Genomic DNA, 23,379 nt, shown 5'->3' with positions numbered 1-23,379 from the left:
TATGACATCTGCCACACAATCGGTTGAACCAATGCTTCACACAGCAAAATAGGATAGGGACATGAAGACATTTTTCTTAGAAGTTACTGTCTGGGAACTGGCTTGCAATGGTTTAATAGTGTGCTGCTTCTCTTCTCCTGAAAAAGCTGATTATGAAAGGGAAATATTCAAATGAGTGCTCTGCTGAAAACATGATAGCGTTCAAGTTGAATTCATAAGAAAGCTAGCAATACTGAAAGAGAATGCCTCAGAAAACTCTTCTTCTAAAACAGAAAATCCACTTGGTTATCCACGGATTCAGAAGATTTCAGCAGAAACAAATTCACTGTGGCAGGATGTTTTTGATACGCAAAAATAACTGCTAGTGTTTAAAGGTCTCTTAGAGAGCAAATCTCTAACCTCAGTTGAACTAGGCTGTGCTGTTGGCTGTCCACCTTCTTCACAAAACACTTTCAAGTTTGTTCATGCATTGAGCTTAAACCCAAAAAAGGGAACTTCTGTTTGCAAATCTCACTACTCAGGATGTGACTGTATTTTCTCAATAGTCATGTGACCTGCTTAAGCTTTTTTTTTTTTCAGACACTGCAGAAGAACAAAATTCATGAAAACTTGAGCGAAACCACTCTGTTGTCACAAGTTCATAATGACCTTGCTAACAAGCTGGATATCAGCACCAACGGCATTTCTTCTCTTATGTAAGTGATCTAACTTATTTGTTCTCCATTATTTCTGAGAGCTTTTATTCCTGACCTTGATGGGCTTATTTATTCCCCAGCTTAATTGTCTGTATCTTGTGTAAAACTTTGTTTCTTGGAGAAAAAACATTTGTTGAGCCAGAGGGGTACTTTGCTGAGTTTTCTAGCTCACATTTCTTATTCTGGTTGCAAAGGGCTCAGCTGTGCACAGTCCAGAAGACACAGTGAAGTCAAATGCCTGCATCTGTGCAGATTACATGTGCACCTGCTGAGCACCTTGTTCAGCACTCTGTTTCCTTCTCCCTGTCCAGGAAACAGTACTTCAGTAGAGTTTGAGGGAAGACTGACCTGTGTGCATGCTGGCTGCAAGCTGCTCTTGGACTCTTGTGCCTCTCCCCTACTGAGCCGCCAGGGTCCCGACTCACGCTGCTTCTAATGCTCCCTGCTGGCCCAAGCAGGGCTTTCTCACAACCTGTTTCTCACTTCATTCTTACTCATCTCCACTTCGTGAGGGGAAGAAGCGGTGCTCATGGCTAGGAAGCCTCAGCAGGGCTGAGCACTGGGACAGTGTGGTACAACGGGAGCTGGCAGCAACTCCATGGGCTATTGCCGTCCCTGGATGCCTGGTAAGGTGACAGGCACCACCCTCTGGTGGCAAGGCTCAGCTTTTACCTAATGAGCTCCTCCCATGCTACCCAGCTTCATGCGGACAGTCACAGAAAATCACCATCTACACCTGGGGAATCCCACAGGAGCCGTTTGCCCCACCTGAGACATGCAGACCAGTTATTCCCGCTTGCATCCACTGGGTACCCGCTCCTGCCTCCCCTTCTGCAAAGCTGCCTACAGATCTGCAGCACTGCTCTACCCTGCCTCTGGAGCTCCCAGAGATTGCCTTCCTTTCCCGTTTGCTGCCTCAATCACAAATAACAGTGAACTCCTGGCTGCTGCAAAGCCACAGGACCAGCTTTATCTGTTGCAATGAGGAGAAATACGAGTTGTTGGAGGGACGGAAAAAAGTCACATGGAAGCCGGAGGCAACAAACAAAGGAACTAAAGGGAAATGCTGAGTACTTAGGAAGACGAGGCACACATTGCTGTCACGGCTGGGAATGGTTTACAATAGCTAATTGGTGGGGAAATTGAGCTCTTCCTGCTCCTTGATTTTACACCCAAATTGCATTCTGCCCCATTTTCCTGGCTGAGCTGACCTCTGGGCAAGGCACCGCCGTGTCACAGAGCCCGGGCACAGCAGTGTGACACAGCGGCTGCTCTCTGCTTGGCTCGGCTCTGTGTGCAGCAGGGCCTGGGCAGGGCTGACTCTGCCCAGAGTCACACCGACATCACAGCCTGAGGCTCCCGGCCCAGTGAGCTTATCTGGGGCTCCATCGCCTGCTCAGCAGCTCCACCTCGCAGAGGGCAACCACAGCGGCAGAGCCATACTTTCCGTTACAGAGCCATACTCTTTTACAGGGCCATACTCTGCGTTACAGAGCGATGCTCTGCGTTGCAGAGCGATACTCTGTGTTACAGGGCCGTACTCCGCCTTGCAGAGCCATACTCTGGCTTACAGAGAGATGCTCCGAGTCGCAGAGTCTTTGCAGCCGGCAGGGAGAGCTTCCCCTCTGGAGCCCGGCTCCAGCCCAGCTCCCCCAGCACATTCTCCGTTCCTTTCTCCAGTGCCCCACCTACGAGCAGGGCCCACGCAGCCCGGTCTGTGCCAGCAGCTCACTCACCAAGGTGTTCCCCGGGGGCTGCAGGCCCAGCCCGGTGTCTCGGCGGGCCCCTGGTGCTGCCAGAGCCAGGGGCACATCCCCATCCTGTGCCAGCTGCGCACCGTGCCCGAGCCAGCACACTGCACAGGGCACTGGCTCCGGGGCTCTTTGAAAAATGATCCACAGGTCACTCAAGCCTGGGTATCAAATTCATCTGCTAGGCTCTTCCACACACGAGCAAGCACTCTGCAAGTCCAGAGGGCTTATTCAAGACGTGAGAGTTAGTCTAAATTCTCTATAGAGTCAGAAATCCAGCGCTGCAGAGTTTAAACCATCATTTCTAACCCCCACAAATGGGAGGTTTTTGTACCTCCCCAAAAGATCTAAATTGCAGATAAGATCAAGATCAAACAGAAAAACATGCATTTGAATTAGTTAATCCACCTATTTCCACCCAAGAAAAAACGGAAACAAATAGAATCCACCTAACACTGCCTTTGAAAGCAAACGGTATTTAAACAGCATCCAGTAAATGATATTAAACCTTAATTAAAAGCATATTGCAAGAATGAATTGAAAATATTCTCTTTAGTCTTGTGGGTTTTCAGGAATTTCCCTCCCTTTTTAAAAAGAAACTAATAATTTAATCTCAATATATTAAACTGACCTACATAAAATATTCCATGTAAAATATTATTTCTGCCATAAAACACATAATCTGTCACTGGTTTAATTCCATTAGAAAGCATACATTAAGGTCTATGTATTATGATCATTAGGATAATAAAAGTAATACAATATCACTTTTATTATGCTTGAATTTAAAACATTTTTCATATGAGCACAAAGAATAATTAAGGGGATGGAAGAAAGGTGTTTTTTTTTAAATTTATAATGAAATAAAATCACAGGCGAGAGCAAAGAGACCAGCTTTTAATATGGAAAAAACAGAAGCTATGCTTTTTGTGCCCACTGTGTAGCCTTAGAGCTTTTTGTTCTCTTTAAATTTCCTTATCTTTATAACACTGATATTGGTCATTTAGTATAGCCAGTGTAAGCATAGATTCTCTACCCCTCACAACTTCTCCTCTGAGTGTCATGGAGGTTTTGGAGAGAAAACATTTCTGCTTGTACAAAATAAGTTTCCAGACATTTTCGTTATGTAGAAAAGTTTGCCAAAAAAAAAAAAAAGATTCAGCTCTGAATTAGAGTTCCCAAAATATATTTGCTTTAAAACTCAAGATTTTTTTAAGCTCTTCTCCAGATTTTTGAAGCTTGATTTGTAATTTATTAAAATTTGAGAATAGAAATGTGATTAAGACCAGGAAATAAAAATAAATCTGTTGTAAGCCACCCAATATATCAGGTTTTTTTGGCATAATCCTGGAAGCCCCAGAGCCCACAGTCAGCTCAAGAGTTTTAGCAGTCTGAAAAGCAGACACAAGATTATTTCTTTGGTAAAGATACCAAAATGCCTTGTTTTGTAATGTAAGGACTATGCTTCAAGCTTAAAAGTAGTCATGTTCCTAGCATTCATTTTGCTGGAAAACAAATGAAATTTCAGACCCCAAACCTCAAGAAAATAAAATTCTTTCTCCGTTAAACGTGGAGGGGAGGAGTTGGGACTTAAATGTTGGACACCTGAGTAGTAGGAAAACTGAGTGCATTTAAGACACTGAAATTCTACTTCAGCCAGACAATACCCCCTCCCGGTTCCTGCTGTGGTGGGGAATGGCAATGAGGAGATGCTGCTGTGTGCAAAGCAGGTGTGTCCCCACCAGTGCCCCTTTACTGTCACCCTGGCAAGGAGCTGTGCCCTCGTGCTGTGCCTGCAGCATGAGCAGGAGGCAGGGGGTGAGCAGCACACAGGTGTGGAATGCAGGAGCCATATCTGCCTTTAAAGCCTTCTCATGGCCCAGCACCCCATGCAGCTGCTCATCAGTTGCATCATTTGGAGCTACTTGAAAAGCCCCTGGTGGAAATATCCTTCCACTGAAAAAAACATTCAAGTGTACATTTTTAACAATTTCCTATAATAACCAAGTAACATTAAAACTAAACACTACCTCTCCTTTTTCTCATTTTTAAAAAATGTTGATTCTGTTTTCTTGTTGAAGTATGTGGGAATGAATTGTTTTCTTCAAAACCATTCCATTCTGAGGGCCTGAACACTCTGAGCATCAGAGGGGCTCAGTGGCTTTATGGAGTAGGGAAGAGCCAGGAGGTGTCCTTTTCATTAACAAGGAACTTGGTGTAGAACTCTCTGGACAGGTTTCCAGAGCACAAAACTTCCTTGCAAGAGGAAAATACTCTACTGTGCCAGCAATAAATCACATTCTGCAGACTGGAAGCATTGGGATTCCTGGGAAAAGGTGTGTTGGGCTACGCCATATCCTCACTTATTAGCACATTTTATTAGCTTTAGTGCATCTTTAATCTTTTCCTTGATTTATAGCAGCTTCTCTTGTATAGAGCTCTCAGGCTTGCAGTGACAAAATTATGGAATGGAAACAGTGCTAAGGCAACATAAAATTTTGGAATTGTATTTTCTCTTCTGGTCAAAAACTGGCACATTTCTATGTGTGTGGCCACATTTCCAGGACGCCCTCATTAACTTGACTGATAACATTTCACTACTGCAGAAAGGCTAGGATTCTATCCTAAGATTTATTGGAATCAACTATGCCCTTGGAAAAAGCCAGAAATGCCATTCTGCTCAAGGTCCTAACAGGCTAAAATATTTCCATTCCAGATTTTTGGAGAGCAAAGGTGCGTGCTACTGGAAACCCATGGGAGGAAGAAATAGGTGAGTTCATGGTGGGATTTTCACTTCCAGACAGGAAGTTAGAGGCAAAATAACAAAACTGAATGTCCTTAGAAGATTTCATATACTTTTTAGGTGTAGAAGATAAACATTGTGAGTTTGTAGTTGCCTATGCTGCAGAGTCCTGCCATGTGACTGACTTTAAATGACATGTATGAGGACAGAGTGTGGGACCCAGATCCTGAACACAGGCACCCCCTGCCTGAGGTACAACCTTTGTGTACACACAGTGATGCCAAATCACAACACACAGTTTACACTTTCAAATTTTCCTTCCTCCCAGCAAAGGCTTACAGAGGCAGAACAGCTGGGCAAGGCAGGAGGCTCGGGACTGGGAGGTGGATATGTGCATGGGCATATCTGGAAGCAGCAATTACAGTCTGGAAGGATGCAGATTGGCAAAGGAATATGGATGGGGGATTTTGCTTTTGGGGTAAAAGTAAAGCCCTGGCTCTAAAACTCAGCTGAAACCTGCACACACCAAAAGCTGAAGTTGCTCATTATCATAAAACACCCTCGAGCCCCTTAGCCACAGGTTCTCGTGGCTTCAATGTACACAGGGATTTTAAAGAACAGACTCAGACCCTCCTCAGCCACTTACTCAGGCTCAGCATTTTTTTTAGGGATGTGTTACATCTGAAACTCAAATAATGTATTTATTATTTCAAGATGTATACTCACTGAGTTGTTTTCACTATTTGCAGATTACACATATGTTATTATAGGAGTTACTCTGGGAGCAGTTCTAGCAATCGGTTTTCTGGCAGTAATAATGTGCATGATCAAAGCCAAAATGATTGACAGTGGCTTTGGAGGTAAGAAAAATAATACTCCTGATCCCTTTTCCATAGATCTTGCTCTCCTCATCTTCTGATACAGCAGATCTGAGCTTCAGTGTTAGCAATTGTGTATTTACAACAGCTCTGGTGTTCCTGTGAAGAACTATTTTAAAAGTGTCTGAATTGCTGGACTGCCTAGAAGTGCAGACTTACATTTCACTATAACCAAGTTTACTCTTTAGCCTCAAAGTTGTTTCTCATGATACCCTGGGGATATGCTACAACCTAACTCAAACCAGACAAAGTATTAGCTAAGACACAGGTCTGAGAAAACTGTCGTGAGATGTTCCAGCTGGAAGAAGCAAGAAGGGCTTTAGGAAAGTTGCATGACACAACTAATATCAAAGAGTTTTGCCTCAGAAAGGATGGCTGGATCTTTACCAGCTGTAACTATGTACTCCTAGTTGCCTCCTCACAAATTCTGTGGAGGCCTATCACCACTCTGTTCTTGTTTCTTGACTAACCACATTTTCCTCTTCTCACTTTAGAGTCAGATGGCAAAATGGATAGAAGGTAAGAGTCACTGTGTTTTCTGTTATGCACAACTTCTAATTTCTCTCTCTCGTTATGCATGATGCTTCCCCACATTGGAATAATTACATATAACACACATGATAAGCCTCTAGAAGGCCAGGATATCTAGTGAGTCTGCATGGAAAAAGGAATGTTCTTCTAACAGCTTCTCAACATTTCAGAAATACACAAGAAAACCCAGCAGACATTATTTTTAAAATGAAAATCCTTCAAATGCTTGTGATAAAGCTTCTTCTTTTTTTTGTTTGCTTGTACCATGAATAATAACAGCAAACTCTGGGTAAATGGCTTCTTCTAAGGTTACTGCACCTCAGTTCTGAAAACTCCTCCACACTTACAAGTCAGGGTCACACAGAGATCATTCCTGCTGGGAGGGACGTCTCTGCCCTTCCCCTTCCTCCCCCTTACCCAGAGACAGTGAGGCCATTCTAGGGGCTGAGCACCTGACCAGCTCCCCAGCAGCAGCGCAGCGCCAGCCTTCTCAGGCAATGGCCCCTCTGCATCTCCCCAGGGACAGGCAGTGGGGAAGGGGTGTACAGGAGCAGGACTGCCAGCTCTGGTGGCTCATGGTAACCGACAGACGTGGACACTTTTTTATATCCCTTTGAGACCTTTTATAAGTGACTAAAACCCCCCAAACATCTATTAACAAGCATTCTCATCAAGGGAAGATAACAGCTGCACTCTGTGATTTCAGAAATGGCTTTTGGCCTCTCTCAGAGAGCTGGATAGAAGAATGTCCCCACCACAGCCATTCCTCATGAAGAGAGCACAGCATATGTGAATACTGAATTAAACACCAAAGCAAGGACACCCTTTACAGCAGCAGCTTCAATGTTTTGTGTGCCTGACAGAGAAGGGCCCAGTCCTGCAGCACGTGTTATTTTCCCAGGGAGACACTCTTTCAGTGTAACTGGCACAAAATGTTTCCTTTTTTAGTAACACACTATTCTCTGACAAGACTCTGGAAAGTTCTGTGCATTTACTTGAAATAGATTAGGGGCTATGATAAGGTCAGATTAACAAATATAGAATACCTGGTAAACTTTATGATGCTTTCAGGACAGTAGACAGAGCACTGAACAGGAAAATAATGAGGAAGAGCTAAGCCAGAACAGAAAAGCCAGAGACCAGAGTCAAGAGAAAAGAGAATAAAGGGATGAGAGGGACAAAGACAAGAAACACAGAAGGCAGTGGTAGATTTATTGCCTGGGTGAAATGCAGACAGGATGATCTACGAACTGTTCCACACTGGACTTCTCTAGCTCTCTTTGCTCTTTATTATGTGCCATATTTTCCTTCAGAGACAGTCTGAACATTTATTACATCATCCTCTGATCTTTCTAGGGGAAGTGGCTGACTTTGTGGTGGCAGCAAAATTTAACATCTTTAATGGTGACCTTACACTGACCTCTTTGATGTTTCCTTATCCCAGTCTACAGGCATTTGCTAAAAGGTAGAGTGAAATTTCCAGTTTCATGACAAAATTCTGGTATTAAGGCTGGAAGTGTGACACAATACAGAAATATTTTGCCTTAGAGCCACTGACACTGACCAGTGAGAGAAACTAATTCCACAATATTTTGGGGCAAAACTATTTATGTTAAAGATGACACTTTTATGGCTAAGTAGAAAAAAACTTAGATATCCACTGTCACTGCTTAATCAGTGCACTTCTCAATTCTGCTGTGCTAATCAGTAATTTACTAACAAATCTTTGTTCTCATTCACTTCAGGGCATCTATATATTACTCTCTGGTAGGTCACTAAGGGATTCTGTGATGCTGGTAATAATCTGTGGAAACAGAATGGCCTTCTACTGGTTTTGAGGAAACCTCTGGCAGTAAAAACACTACAGAGCTATATAAACATTTAAAAATGCCGCTAATAAACTAATACTTAGTAGGATTTATTTAGGTCACCAGAGACACATATGATAATTAGGTCTAAGTTGATTTTACTTACTTGTTTCAGTTCCCTAGGGAATTCTAATTAATGGAATTTTTAGACCAGTGGCTAGTCCTAGAAAATGCTTTGATAAAGTGAAGCCTATTATCTGAAATCACCTGATTTATTCCAACCAACCATATAGCCATCCTGAATCCCTCAGGGAAAGGCAACCTGGAACCTGCTCAGTGTTAGGAGACACCATCCCTTTAGGACTGGAGAGCAGAACTGGCAAATCTGCAAACAGCTTTATTTTCTGCTTGACCAGGGATGATTATTAATGCTTGTTCAGGAAAAAAAATACTAAATCCAACTGATAGAACACTCGACCAAATTCACCTTCAGCCAAATTTTGTTTTAAATTTTACATCATTATTCCTACAAATACCACCAGCCACTCAATATTTCCCTAGCTGGGGAATACTCTGAGTGGGCAACACCCAGCACTGCACTTCCATAGCCAGCGGAGTTGCTCAGCCTCATACCAGCTGAAGGTCTTGATGCAGATAATCCTCTGTGTCAGAACCCCAATTAGGTGGTACTGAACCCAACTGACCCCTTCCAAGAACAGATTTTCACTAAAATCAGGAAGTATTCAAATACATCCCCCTTGATAATTTCCAAAATACTTAAAAACACAAGTGTTTCAATCCCCACATGCCATTGACAGCTCATTGTGAAATAATTAACAGAATTTACCACTTTATTTAGTCAGGTACATAACATTAAGATTTAAACAATCAATTCACAATGGGTTGCCCTTAAACTCAATGGGATATTTACTAACACTTGAGAAGAAAAAGGCTTGAGGCAAGATTCTGTCAGCCAACAAAACAGCAATTTATATGTCAACTGACAATTATTTAACGTCCTCTTTTTTAATTAATAGCTCATGTCAGTATCAAATGCCATCTTGGTGTAAGCTTGGTAAATTATAATGCCTAAAATTTCATGCAAGTTTAATGTATTCATAAAAATGTCTGGGCACATTTAATGCTGGCAATATTTTGAGTTAACTACAGTGCATGTCAGCCAGATTTATTTTGACAGGAGACAAAGAAAGAGACATACAGAGACAAGGAGAAGGGTGGAGAGACAGAGAATGTTTACTAAAAAGGAAAAGGTACATATTTTAAACCTGCTGCAAATGAATCTGTTGTCAACACATCCTGGCAACAGCACACACAAAATTCCCCATTCACTGGGTTCTACAGGACTCCATGTAAATCATTCAGTAGAAAATCAGGTTCTAAATGCAATACACAAGTTCTGCTGTTTTATGGAAGAGGAGGAACTTGCCAAGCGTATTGGTGATTTTCTTTTCCTATCCAAAGCCTCATCTAAATATTCTCTTATATTTTCCCTCCTGACTGCTAAAGGACTAACTTCTCTCTCCTTTGCTAGACTGTGCTTGAGAAACACAGGATACTTTCGAGAACTGTAGTATTCTTTAGGTGAATGGAGCAGGTCTTGGAATGTAATTCTACTTTGAAAGCCTCTAATATGTTCTAAAATTCACTAAAAACAGTGCCAGACATTGCATAGGAGGTGAAATTGTCCACTTTGCAAATATAAACTTCATAGGTGGATGGCATGGAAAAGACAAGGTTTGGGCAATTGTGTGCAGGTTTCAATGTTGAGCTGCAGTTTCTTCCAGCTACCAGAACTGTGGCAGCCCAAACATCTGAACCAGGAGTCTTTTCCCTAGCATTTTGTCATGATCAGGTCTGTAGCCTGACAGGCAGGGACAATGAACAAGATCTGATCTAAAAATATCATATCCTTCAAACAGGTTTGAAGTCAGATAGAAAGACAAACCTCTTGTTTTGGAAATGAGAACAGTTCTTTCTGATCCAAACTTGGTCTATAGCACTGCGAATTGCAGAATGCATCGTTTAACAAACAGGAAGCCAAAAACACACACACGAGTCCCATTACCTGCAAATGGGAGACACAATCTATCTAGTCACTGGAGTCTGAGCTCACAAATAAACTTAACTGGAGATCAGTTTTGATGCTAGAGTGGGTACTTGAAAAAACCACATATGGGAGTCCTTTGGAAAATGGTTCCAAAATTTACAAACCAAAATCCCTAAGTAAATACAAGTTGAAAAAAAAAAAAGAGGTTTTGGCCTTGTCTGAGAGTGTCACTGGAAGGATGGTGCACAAGGGAGAAGGGTCAATATGGAGAGCACAGGTTTCCCAGGATGCTGGGCTCTGAAATGCAGCCCCTCAGATACTGTGCCAGCTACTCACAGGCAACAATGTAAGTTCAGCCCACAGCCTGGCAGCAAGTTCCCTGCATCTATCCTTACTCTCCTAAAACAAGCCTATTTTATTGTCCTCTCCCTGAATATTTTAAACTATGCAATCACTTTGACCTTCTTGGATCTGCAGCAGACCAGTCACAGATTCAGTCAGTAGATTCAGCAGAATCCTTGACACCTCTGTGTCAATGGATTCTCTTAATATCCCTCAGTGATGCCCTAAGCTGTTCTTTCCCTTGCCACTCTCAGTTTCCCAAGCAGACCTTCACAAGGTCTTTCACTCTGACAAGGAGGATATTCTACATACAATTCAATCATCACATCAACAAAGTTTTCAGAAGTTGTCAGTGGGCAACAATATTTAACTTCTTCAATGATCCAAATAAGCCTTGCAAAATCAGCCACAAATTATTCCTGGGCAAATAATCTCAGCAGGAATGGCTGTCTCAACTCCTTGTACATATACATTTGCATAAACAAAATGCCAATACCCATTTTGTGTTGAGGCAATAATCACCAGTGACTAGAGTAATGAACTGTTTTTTCTTCCTACTCCTGTCCCTGCCCTGTCTAGCTGAACTTGTTCTTCTGAACAACCTTGGACAAGTCCCCGGCTCAGGTTACCCTTTCCATAAAATGAAATTAATCTTTTTATCACACACTTCAAAATCAAGGACATTAAGCTTTGCACTATGCTGGAGACAGCAGGCTTTAAAAAGCAGCAGTAAGACACTCTATAGGCTCTCAGCTTCCTTAGCACCATTCCTAGATTGAGGGAATACAAACACAAACAGCCCCTGAAAGACAACTTATATATATATATATATATATATACACACACTACATATATATGTATGGCAGAAACTTCTGGGGTGAGATTAATTCATTAAACCCATTTCAATGATACAGCATACCTCACTGATGCCAGCTATGAGACTGATGGGCAGAGCCACACTTCTGGCTATTTTTGCTCCTCTGGCCACCCTCCACATTCCCTGGGAGGGCACCTGGCCCAGGGTGTCTGTTCTCCTCTTGGATCTGGGGACTGCCTTTGTGGCTGACCTTTCCACAGCTGCCAAACAGGGAAGAATCCTTACTCCTTCCTACCCCTCTGCACAACTGTTTGAGGCTAGTCTTGAATAGCTCTAAATAATTTGATTGTAAGAGTTGGTGCCAAACCTGCTGAGTCAGGAGAATGCTTTCCTGGTAATATTCAGACACCTGTCAGAGGCAATTCCTTCCACAGCCATCGTGGTTGCGGCTGGCAAACTTGCTGGTGCAAATGATTCCAGCACTGAACGAGTAATTCTACCCTTCCCTAGAGCTGCTGCAAGTCTGGATACAAAAAAAAAAAAAAAGGTGAAATGTTTCTGGAAGAGCACCCTCTTCACCCCTGTCAGCAGGCACCCAGGGTAACTCAAATATTGGATGCCACTGAGCAAAGAGCCTCCTGCTCCCTGGCAGCACCAGTCTGCCAAACAAACTGAGCAGCTTTGTGTTGCCTAGGGCTTGTCAGAGAAGTGACAACATGGGATTAGCTAGGAATGAAAGCTGCTAGGATAGCTAAAGGACAGCTTAAATCCAACACAAACCAAGGCCTCTTGACGCAAGAGACAAGAGCGCCAGGTGTTAGTCAGACAAGAACAGCATCGAATTAGAGCTCCTGCATATTCCAGCTTACAGGTTTTTGTGTATCACAGTTAATTTCTGCACACAAGTTCACACTAGACTTATGAGAAAAGAATCACTGATTTCAGATCCTTGTGGCGTCGTGAGATTTAATATAATCAAGTCGAGGGCTGCAAGACAAGATCGCGTTCCCAAGCACTGACACTAGATGGAGCAAAACTGAATACAAGATTTAGAGCAGTGAAGAGAAAAATAAAAAAGTTCCCGCATTTCTGCAACTCTAATGTGTTACTCATTTGAATTCTCACCTTTGATTATGGCTCTGAAAGTCACAATTAATAGCTCACTCTTTACACTTTGCAGGTCAAACACGGGATCAAGCCAAAACAGGTATGTGCTGGGGAAGGGGGTGGCACAGGGAGTGGAGAGGCAGTACTGGGCAGACCCAAACCAGCAGAGGCACATCCACCTAGGGAAAGGTGCACAGCAATAAAGGCTGTGGGGTTACCCTGGGTTACTGACAGCCCAGATGTGCTGCGCCCTCTGCATGGGCTAAGTTTCCTAACTGAGCTGTGCTGTGCCACAGATCCCCAGCGCTCACCTGGAGCTCCCTGGCACAGGCACACTGCAAGGCTGGCTGCCCTGTGCAGCTGCCCCACAGCAGCAGGCGCTCCAGGTAATAAACTCCTGGGAAAATGCAGCAGGAGTTTATTTGTGCAGCAGGAAAATGCAAAAGGACCCAGGAGCTGCTGCTCAGCCTCTCCCCACCCTGTGAAAAGGCAGTAGTGGGAAGCACCCCAAGTGACAATAGTCCAGTGCCTGCAATGCAGGGACCCTGGGATGCTGCCCAAAAGTGCATGGCTTGCTGCTAGTGGATTCCTGCTTGGCAGTGACAAGGGCACCTGGAAGTCACCACAACAGCCACAAGCCTGAATTTGTTCTGTTAATTCACTTAGGAAAAACAGATGCCTCCAAAGATACAAAGGAACATCTACCAAAAGAGAAGTTAAGTGAAAGGAACTTCATGAATGTAACTCCAGCATCTCCATTAATAATTTTCTAGAATTCCTGTGATTTTTATCTGAGTATCTCCCAGCTCAGCTTTTACAATGATGTTTTACCTGGCATAATCCAGGTAAAACCAAAGCCAGAGTTACTGTTAACCTGCAATTTTTCTTTCTTTTCAGAGATGACAGCAATACAATAAGAAACCAAAGTACAAGAGATCAATAACCCTTTTGCAATCAACAGTTACCTGGTCTGAGAATCAATAGGAGTCTCTTGTGCACGGGCAGGAATCCCAACAATACCAATCCTTTTCTTTGTTCTTTAGTTGAAAGGCTGATTGATTGTTTACAGGAAGAGTTTATAGTGCAGCTAACTTCAATCACCTGCACCCAAAAGGCCTGCAATCCCCCTCAGCATGTCTATGCAGGAGATGTGTGAGGAAAATAAAATAGATGAGCTCTGTTCACTAATAGATCCTCTCTATTCTGTGATAAGTATATGATTGATTTATAAAGTCAGTGAAATACCAGATAATCAGAAAAGTGGCAATATAATTCAGCAGCAGAATTCATGGTCACACCCATATTTCAAGATAAGTAACTTCATAACTTGAAAAATCATTCATTTGAGGTTAGAACAAAATAAGGCTTCTCATTTATTTCAGGAAATACATTTTTTGTGTTAGTAAGAAAACATTTTAATCATTTAAAGTTTTAATTTTTTAAATCTAGAACTGAGGTCTTTTGTAGGTGTTAGTGATGATTTCAACCATTTAAAATTAATTATGACCATTTAAAATGAAAAATTCCTTTTTGAAATAATGTTTTTCATGTTTTGTTGACACTTCATGTCAACACTGTACAAACAAGCTAATCTGTTATTTCCATAATTTCCCTATCCCTATTTTTTTAGCATAAACCAATGCACTAAGTTCAATCAGAATTTGTGAATAATTTCAGTTTCCCAGCACCTTCTTTCTTGTTCTAGCCTTATATGTTCTGGTGGGCTTGATTACATCAAAATTTCTTTGCCTGGCTCCAATTTCAAGCTTCTTACCGTGGGAGTGATAAGAAGAAAAATTAGAGCTTTGTTTCAGAACAACGAGAGTAGTTTAAATAATTTACAATAATTTAAAATCATTTAAGCTCAAGTTATTCTGTAAACACTTCCCAACTTTTAACAATGCTTTGAGTCAGTGGCTCTGGTCTCAGTTCAGAAAATAATGCTCTAGATTCTATTCTGTTTAATCCTCTTCTTTCAAGAATCCTGTATATACATATTGTCATAACAAGGTGCAAGAAAACAGGGAGATTTTTGTATTTGTCAGCTGTGGGAGCTTTGGGAACTCTTGGCCAGCATCCTCTGCTATTCCTACAGCTTCTCTCTGGAAACCCAGCAGAATGTCAAGACTTGGGGGCCTCAGGTACATGACATGCCCAACTTAATTAAGTAATATCCCAATATTTCACAGGCAGAGCTTTATGTTGTAGCCTTACAGGATGACTCCAAACAAGATGTTACATTATTTTATTGCAACTTACCATTATCCAGAACCCTGTAAACAAACAGGATCTTAATAACCTTTTAGTTCAAGCCAATGTCTATAGATATATGGATTTTTTAAATCTCTCACTTTACATACATTCTTAAGGTTCACTTTTGTACCTGTTTCTGCTCTCAGTGTGGCGGATCATAATAAAATAATAAATAAATTCTTTTCAGCTCTCCACTATTATAAGAGATTTAATCCAACTTAAAAAACCAACCAACCAAACAAACAAAAAAGCAATTGTAGGACTGAAGTCCAGCCTAGAAATTCTGTGTGTTATTAAGAAATGTCCCTCAGAAAAATAATGAATAGGGCCTCCTATCCAGTAACCAACTTTCAGATCAGGCAGAGCTGATGTGCTGGGTCAGGGATTTAGAGGAAACATGCTGTTAGAGCATAAGGGAAGCTGTAACAGAATTTTGTTTTTGTAAAGAATAAGTTACTGTAGTACTTGTAACCAACTGAAGGGATTTCAATGTGGGCATTTTTGGCTTTCACAGAGCAGGTGATTTGTCACATTTGCAAAGGAAACTGAATAGTAATTTTTCCACGCATTTTGAACAACAAAATGTAAAATTTATTCTGAGAGAAAAATGATATATTGAAATACTTTCCCTGGTTTCCTAGGTGTCTGTTACCCATTTCAGTAACACTGCAGTTCATTAGCAGCATTTGCTAACAGATAAACTAAAGCAGTAATGTGATACTTGTAAGTAATTTTGTGTACAAGTGTAAGTGAATAAAGCATCTTGTAAGGTATCTGTTAATTGATTTGCTTCCTGTAGTATCATTTTAATTAAGACTTGGAACAGAAGAGAGAGCATGTGGTCAGGGAGGAAAGCTATCACCTTCCCTTATTTGTGTGAACAAATGTTTCAGTACTCATCATTTCGGTACACTATGGGAAATAAAAGTGAAAATAAACAAGAAACACTAAGTTACAAGCAATAGAGGAGAAAGGCCTGGAGAATTAAGGTCAGTAATCTTGATTAGGCAAATGTGCTGGGGTGGTGAATAGATTATGATTTCTCAAAACCTTTTGGTGTGTGCCTTGGCTCCCTGGGAATGGGAGAAGGATGAGCAGTACTGAGACAAGCCAGCTGGGCACAGGGGACCCTCAGAGCTGCTGCTTCTGCTGTCACTGAGAGCTCTGGGCACCCTTACATGGTGCTGCAGTCTTCTGCCACCCCAGGGAGTTGCTGTTTTGGCCATTCCTACAAGCAGCTTTACCAGCACCACTTGGAGCATCAGCAGCTCCTAAATTCAGGCCAAACTGCACAGCAGTGCTTGGAAATAATCAGTGAAGGAAAACTAAATGAAAGAGGAGCATCTGGGAGGCATTCAGTCACAAGACTGAACAAAATACACTGTAAGCCCCACAAATTCTTGGTCAAGGATTGAGCCCTGGCAGCCAACATCCAGCAGAACAGGCACCTCTCTGCGCTCACCAGTTTGCCTGTCCAGCACAGGTTGTGCCTGTCCATGCTCAGCACCCCCTGCTCCCCCTGAGCTCATGAGCATTCCCTGAATGGTAACAGTGGGAAGCTCTTTGCAGCCAGGGCTTGGACACACGCCCCAGCATGCCATGCTGCACCTCAGCCCCTTCTCAGCAGATGCCGAGCAACAAAACGATGCTGGTGAATGGAGTTATTCAGAGGAGCAGACAGTTGTAGGCACAAGAAGTGAGCTAAGAGGTGCAGGCACAGCATGCATTTCTAAAGAGATAACGACACAGCTTTGGCTTTAATTACAATGCAGGAGCACAGCAACAGTGAGATCATTCGAGTCAATTCCTTCTGTCAGCTGCATCAGTGCAAATCAAAACTAACTGCAGGAGTCACACAGCTTGGTGCAGCCCTTGTTCACATGACAATAAATCAGGCAAAAATCCGCTGGGCTCAGTACAGCTGCATGGGTAATAAAAAGGTACCTGTGGGTGGAGTCCTGGAAATCAGACCCCAGTGATATAAATCCACTCTAAAAAGTATGAGGAAGAGAGTCTGATTCAGCTCCTTCCAAAGAAAAAGGATGACAAATATCAATGGTCAAAACATTTGCAATATGATTTTTTTTTGGCTTCTCATGCCTATAAATGAAAACTCAGATAATTTTAGTCAGGAATATTTTTTCTGATTCTCACAACTGCACTTAAATAAAAAAGATTATTAAAATTCTTTGACTCACCAAGAAAATATGGGAAAACGCAAGCAAAGAAAGTACCTAACTAGCAGACCTGATAAAGAAAGGACGTTTATACTATACAAATAGGACCTATAGAGGCTTCAAACTTCTGAAAATTGCTCTCATTACACACATGGAATATTACAATAGTCAGCCTAGGTCTGACAGAGGCCCATCTTCTCTGATAGCCTCTTTGCCCCAGCAAACATCTAGATGAAGCCTGAGAGTATTGCAAGCATGTACCAATGATCTGCTAAAGGACCCTACTATCCTACAGCAAACTTCTGCTCAGTGTCACTAAGCCAAAAGTGTTGAATTTATTGTTTTCTGGTTTATTTTTCTTCCGTTGTCAGAAGTGGTTAATTCCACAGACACTGCATAGTTACACATAAAAAAATCACAAAGGCCTTTGTCCTCCCTATCAGTACACCAGTGAATTTGTACAAATTTTCCTGCTAACACATCATGAAAGCAATTCCCATAGTCCTAAGAAGGCATGCTCACTCTTAACCAGGAGGGGAAATGAGACATGGAGCAGCCCAAGTGCTGCAGCAAAGGCCAGTGCAGGATCGGCAGAGCAAAGAACACAGACAAAGTTTTCCAAGTTCAACATGGTGAGCCACCTAGTATACCATCATTCTTCTCTACTACTGCCTCCAACAAAAATGCTGCTTTTGGAATGGTTAGGTGTTAAGTATTTCACCTTATTGAATATATATGGTTTCAATTCTCATATTTCTGGCTTTAATTCCTAGGCAAACCGTGTGCTTTCACTGACAGCTGCAGCAAAGGGAGCCTCAGCAAAGTCAGTGACATTACACTGGGCTTGAACAGTATGTGAGCTAATAACAGGCCCAAATGCATTGTAAGCAAAGTGGCACACTGCACACATCCTGTATTCTGCATCCAGACAAAGTATGTCCCATGTTTCCTGCCCTATGCCCCCTCTCTACATGCCATGATCCACAGGCTGCTTGCAGGATGCAAGGGGGATCATTTGCACCCCTCACACCACTGCTGGTGGGGATCTGTCCTGATGCAGACAACACACAGGCCTTTCCTTTACAGATCAGATCCTACCCAGCACTATCAGAAATCTTCCTCATTCAATGGACAATTAAAATAATTACCTTTAATCCTATTCTTCAATTACTCCACAGTACTGAGGGAGGACTTGGAGGGCTGGGACCAGATGCAAGCACATTCTGTTGTGATTAAAACTGACTGAAATGCTCCAATGAATATAAACCACTGACTATTCACCTGTTTTGGGAACCACCCCTGTATGTTATAAGCTGTTTCATACTTAAACTCATTCGAGTGACCAGGGAAGAAACAGAGAGCTGTGCTGAGTGCCCAAGGGCTCCTGAAGGGATGCCTTCAAAGGAGCTGCTACCTTGAAATGCAGGCAACACACAAAGTAGCTGCTCAGAAGAAAAGGCCACAGTGTGCTCCTGCCTGCCAAAGGGATGCAGTGCCCAAAGTAGGGCTGGAATGGCTCTCAGGGGGTCCTGGTGTGAGGAGATGACTGGATGTGTGTGGCGTGGGACTGTGGACAGTGGTAGGTTCACAGGGACTTGGCTGGGGATGCCTGGGAAATTGTTTTTTCTTATAAGCAAACTGATGATATAAAGGACAACTAAATATGAGAGAGAACCAACTGATGTTGGGAAGGGGTAAAAAAGTGATTGCAGAGGAAAAGGCAGAATATGTGAACTTATACTTGTATCAAATCACTGTTTTAGCAGTCAGAACAGCAGGAAAAGCAGAGTGGTTCCAACAGTCATTTAATTTGGGAATTTTGCACTATCTGATACTCTGCTTGAGACACTAAGCCTTCAAGCCATGTGGCTGTGGCAACACCCACTATAATTTTAAATATACCTTACTTTTGAGCACATTAATAGATATTGCAGATCTAATTCATAACATTTTCCAAATAATGTTAATGAGACAATAACTCAAATCTAGTTCCTATTACAGCATAATCGACATGTACAAGATAGTGCAAATGGAAGATTATTCTAAAACCCTTGTGATGTAATATTAACATAACCAATAAACTTTTGATTCAGATCCAACACCTGCCAGGCTTTTCAAACAGGATGACAAAGCTGTGACAGGACCTTCTGTGTGAGTCATAAATGCCCTCCTACCATGACTAAAGGAAAATTAAAAATACATCTCATGTTGTTGATTATTCAGTAGAAACCATTCATTGACCCCTAAAAGCAGGTAGTTTTTCAGGCATCCTTCTTGGGGACGTGATGTTATTGATCAGAATTGGGCTGAGGCTTTGAGAATGTCAGGGAAAGGAGCAAAGGGTGGCTGTGAGAGCAGCAAGGCTCATCTCCAGCAGCAGCAGCAGCAGCAGCAGCAAAGAGACCATACAAGGGTCAGTGTAAATCCAGAGGTGGCACCTAGACCCAAACCAAATAACAGCTGCTAATTCTCTGCTCCCAAGCCTTCCTACTATTATCTATTATCCTCTCCTGCATAATTTGTCATAATCTCTGACTGGTAAGGCCAATTAATCATGCTTCAGAAAAAATGAGATTTCTCACAAGGAGATTATCTGTCTCTGACAAACAAGAGATAATTCAATTAGCTTCCTTTTCTAAACATTTAGTAACTGGTTTTGGTAAATTAGTCCTTTTTGTAATTTAGCTATAATTTAGGAAGATTTAATATGTCATTAGGCACACCAAATTCTGTGTTAATATAACATTATGGCTGAGATTTTAATTGCCCCAGAGTCAGGAACTGTATACATAAATGGCTTGATTCCCACATGGAAGCAGCTGATAGGAAATACATAGAGCTCCACAGAAATTCTCCTTAAAACCCCTTCTTTTGGTTAAATGCATGCTTAAGGACTCTGGAGAATAGAAGGCTTTCTCTGACTTGGGTAAGAACTCCAAGAATTCAGTGTAAAAGACAAATATTCACATATTTATTTGCAGAATTTCTACACACTACAGAAATTTATGGATTTAACTTGTATTTAACCCTCTTCACAGTTCTCGAAGTTCTTGTTTCCCATCCTGCAATTTCCTGGGAAAATCCCAGTATCTAACAGTAGTACCTGACTGTGGCCTGTTTGATGAGAATTTCTTCTGTTTCATTCTGGAAACAGGCCTTTTAGTCCTTTTGGACATTGCCAATTGATACTAATGTAATGGCATTAAAGAAGTCGATGCAGCTACACACTGAGAGTAAAAATCAGCATCTTTTGTGCTGGGGGAAAATCAAGAGAAAATCAAAGCAATTGAGTTGTATGGATGTTAAAAGGCGTAAGTGGAGAAGCAGATTTCAAAGCAATGTTAATTGCTCTGCCCCAGCAGGGTCAGCCAGACTTTGCCTGGGCTGAAAGTGAAGAGTCAGGTAAAGCAGACTGATCCCCACACACTGCTGGCTGCAGCCCGGCCATGCACGGATCCAGAGCTTCCTGACTGATCCCTGGAGCTGCTGAACTCAGGGTATTTCCCGGTATTCTGAGTAGTAACCTGCCCATGGCAGACCCTTTCAGAGCTCGTGTTTGACTGCATGGTTCCACCAAAAAGTGCTATGATTTGGACAATCTCTTCTTTCAGAGAATTTTGGAGCTCAGGCCAAGGCAGCCTCCTGCCACCATCTGAACAGATTTGCCAATTTCTATCAGAAGTTTATAAAAGAACAGAAGCCTTTCAGACTTTTACATTCCAGAATTCTTCATGAAGGCAAGCAGCTGAAAAAGAGGACTCAAAATGCTGTTTTCAAGCTTTTTCCCAGACTGGGGCCTTCTCTAGATCTCTCCTTGCAGGTTACCTGATGCCTACTAAGATCCATGGCCTTACTTAACAAGCATCAACCAAGCACATAACCAAATGTGTTGGGAAGCTGACTTCATCAGTTCTTTCTTTCTCTCCCAAGACAAATCTGCTTACACTGGAAACACACATCTCTCAGCAGAAGTAGTAGGAAAATGGCCACAACTTACACCAAGGCACTTCAGCCCATCAGATGGGCACATGCCAACTCTGTGGTAAACCACACTGATGAAAACACTAAGGTGGTTATCACAGACCTTTTTCTCAAAGCCTTTCTGATTCTCAGCTGGAATGACTGGTACCCATTTACAGCCAAGTTGACCAAAAAAAGCCTCAAAGCAGCACAATCTGATTCTCTACCTGGCTTGAAAACACTTATCACTGTCATGACAAGGGAGTTTATACCTCTGTCAAAATGCCATATGTTGTAACCACTCTGCCATCCCATTTTTATTTAGAGAAAGATAAGAATTTTCTTCAGTTTTATTTTAGGTTTAAGATACTGCATGAGTCATTAAAAGTGATGCTGTTCACTAGTTTAAAGCCCTAAATTAATATTTGAATATTAAATTGTGTAAAACTGAGGCTTTTCATTATTTCATGTGGTAATAGGAGGCATGATTCTGCACTCAGCTGTACACCAGCAAATACTTGATGGAATTACTGCAGGAAAGAGCAGTACAGACAGAAGGAGACTTCAGCCCATGTATTTTTTAATTTAAAATATTCCTGTATTTAACTACAGTTCCAAACTCAATGCTTATTACTGTTAAGGGATTTATTAGGCAAGGATTGCTCTGGACAAAGCCCAGCTGACCTCAGTAGGAATTTTGCCCAAGTAAACTTCCCATTGGAGTATGCAATACTATTTGTATGCTCACAATCATAAGCATTAGCAGAGACCAGACCCACATCTGAAAAGTGTTTCATTAGCTCTCAAAGGTGACATTACCAGCAGAGGGGAAGCTTTAAAAACTATTGGGACAGATTCCCTCTGTGCCTTTTTGGCCTGCATGGTGTCCATTAACACTCTGCAAGCAGCTGAGATGAATTCACAGCCCTGGGCTGCAGGCTGCATTAAGCTCTTTTAATTTTCCTCCTCTACAATGCCATTGTGGGGCATGAAAGGGAGGGGTGGAAAGGTAAATGTCCTGGGGAAAATGTGCTCACAGCATGTGTGCAGCTGTGCCTTTAAAACTGCTGTATGGGACGTGTAGAAGGAAATGCTCAGTTCGATGGTGCTCCATGCAGAACAATGCTGACACATTCAGATATCACATTTACAGGCTGTCAGGCTCTCAGACTTGGCCTTAGCTCAGGACAAAGTACAGGATCAGGGAGAATCAAACTGTTCTGCAGGAATGAATAGTGGAGAGGGTAAACTCCCTACTAGAGAAAAAAAAAACCCTCAGAGAAGACATGAACAGTTTCTGCAGCTACAGTGAATGCTATCGGAAGGATACTGGGCAGAAAGTCAATTTATTTCTGATAAAAGTTGGTTCTCAGTTGCTTGAAGTTTTATTAGTTTTCAATTAAGACAGCCAAGAGTCTCACAATGAAAATGGATTGCAGAACCTTAAGGAGGACTGCATTCTGTGCAAAAAATGGAGCAAGACTGTTTTAATGCAGGGGGAATGGAAAGTATTAGAGGAGTCTGTAACAAATCTAAGACTTGAAAGATGAACTTTTTTTTTTTTCTGGAGTGGGGAGGAAGGGGGTTGGGGGAGCATGGTAGTTGACTAGCCCTGATAAGAGCAGAGTTCATCACAGGCGTGAAGACACACATGCACAGAGAAGCCAAAGAGAGGATCATGAAAGACCCAGAAATAAATTCTGGCAAAACATCTGGAATCTGACAAGCAAGGAAGTCACCCAGACTTAACTGAAGCTTAAAGAGAGCAGGCTGCTCTGATACTGTGGATAACATGAAAATACACTATAAGTAAAGAAATAAAGACACGACCTGCTCATGGCATTCAGAGTACAAAACACTACGTGACTTGGCACACAAGCCAAAACCATGCCCAGAGCTTAAAACTATTTTAGAGCTGTAATTCATGATGAGATGGCAAGGGAGGCCTGGCAAGTTCAATGATGACAACTCCAACACTGCTGCTTCTGGAGATGTCTGGACACCATGGCTACAAAACATGATTTGGCTGCAGCTGTGGGCTGCTCGATAATATTGTGTCCTACAAGATTTAGTGAAGAAGGAAAATCTTATAGCTGATCTTAACATTCTGAGTCTGGTCAAGACAATGCACTCATTAGAGAAGGAGTGACCAAAACAACTGAAAAAGGCTTTAGTGACACTTTTGGGAAATTGGGATGCTCTCAAAGAGGGCTGAGCAGTGCTGAAAGGACACAACTGCTCCAACTCAC

The 23,379-nt window shown here is 42.1% G+C and overlaps 2 protein-coding genes across 5 annotated transcripts in view; one reads left to right on the top strand and one right to left on the bottom strand.

The window, feature by feature from the left end:
• C7H10orf71 (chromosome 7 C10orf71 homolog) overlaps positions 1–23,379 on the bottom strand; it is a 73,869-nt gene that overhangs the window by 44,086 nt on the left and 6,404 nt on the right. The window contains exon 1 of one of the 2 annotated variants that reach the window (XM_074544952.1): positions 1,044–1,273. The exons of the other annotated variant lie outside the window; for it this stretch is intronic. The gene's annotated coding sequence lies outside the window, so the exon portion shown is untranslated. Of the gene's footprint in view, positions 1–1,043; positions 1,274–23,379 lie in introns of those variants that run through there. 2 annotated transcript variants of the gene reach the window in all.
• TMEM273 (transmembrane protein 273) lies at positions 384–16,971 on the top strand. Of its 3 annotated transcripts, XR_012581111.1 has the most exons (7): positions 396–695; positions 5,163–5,216; positions 5,939–6,049; positions 6,562–6,586; positions 7,955–8,063; positions 12,814–12,840; positions 13,638–16,971. XR_012581111.1 is itself a non-coding variant. In XM_074544956.1 (5 exons), exons 1-5 carry the CDS (start codon positions 644–646, stop codon positions 13,511–13,513), a joined length of 351 nt encoding a protein of 116 aa, XP_074401057.1. In that variant the 5' UTR covers positions 384–643; the 3' UTR covers positions 13,514–13,628. The 3 variants fall into 3 exon arrangements, 2 of the variants coding, with proteins under 2 accessions (XP_074401057.1, XP_026655512.2); XM_074544956.1 differs by lacking the exons at positions 6,562–6,586; positions 7,955–8,063; positions 13,638–16,971 and adding an exon at positions 13,407–13,628 and having other exon boundaries at positions 384–695; XM_026799711.2 differs by lacking the exons at positions 6,562–6,586; positions 7,955–8,063.

Source organism: Zonotrichia albicollis, chromosome 7 (genome assembly GCF_047830755.1).
Source record: "Zonotrichia albicollis isolate bZonAlb1 chromosome 7, bZonAlb1.hap1, whole genome shotgun sequence".
Classification (NCBI taxonomy): Eukaryota; Metazoa; Chordata; class Aves; order Passeriformes; family Passerellidae; genus Zonotrichia; species Zonotrichia albicollis.
This window is presented reverse-complemented; position numbering and strand designations above follow the sequence as displayed.

Excerpts from the sequence above, each read along its gene's own strand:
- TMEM273 (XM_074544956.1), top strand. The coding sequence starts at position 644 with ATGACCTTGCTAACAAGCTGGATATCAGCACCAACGGCATTTCTTCTC. Across the intron at positions 696-5,162 it reads AACGGCATTTCTTCTCTTAT|ATTTTTGGAGAGCAAAGGTG; the intron begins GTAAGTGATCTA and ends TTTCCATTCCAG. Across the intron at positions 12,841-13,406 it reads ACGGGATCAAGCCAAAACAG|GAAAAACAGATGCCTCCAAA; the intron begins GTATGTGCTGGG and ends TAATTCACTTAG.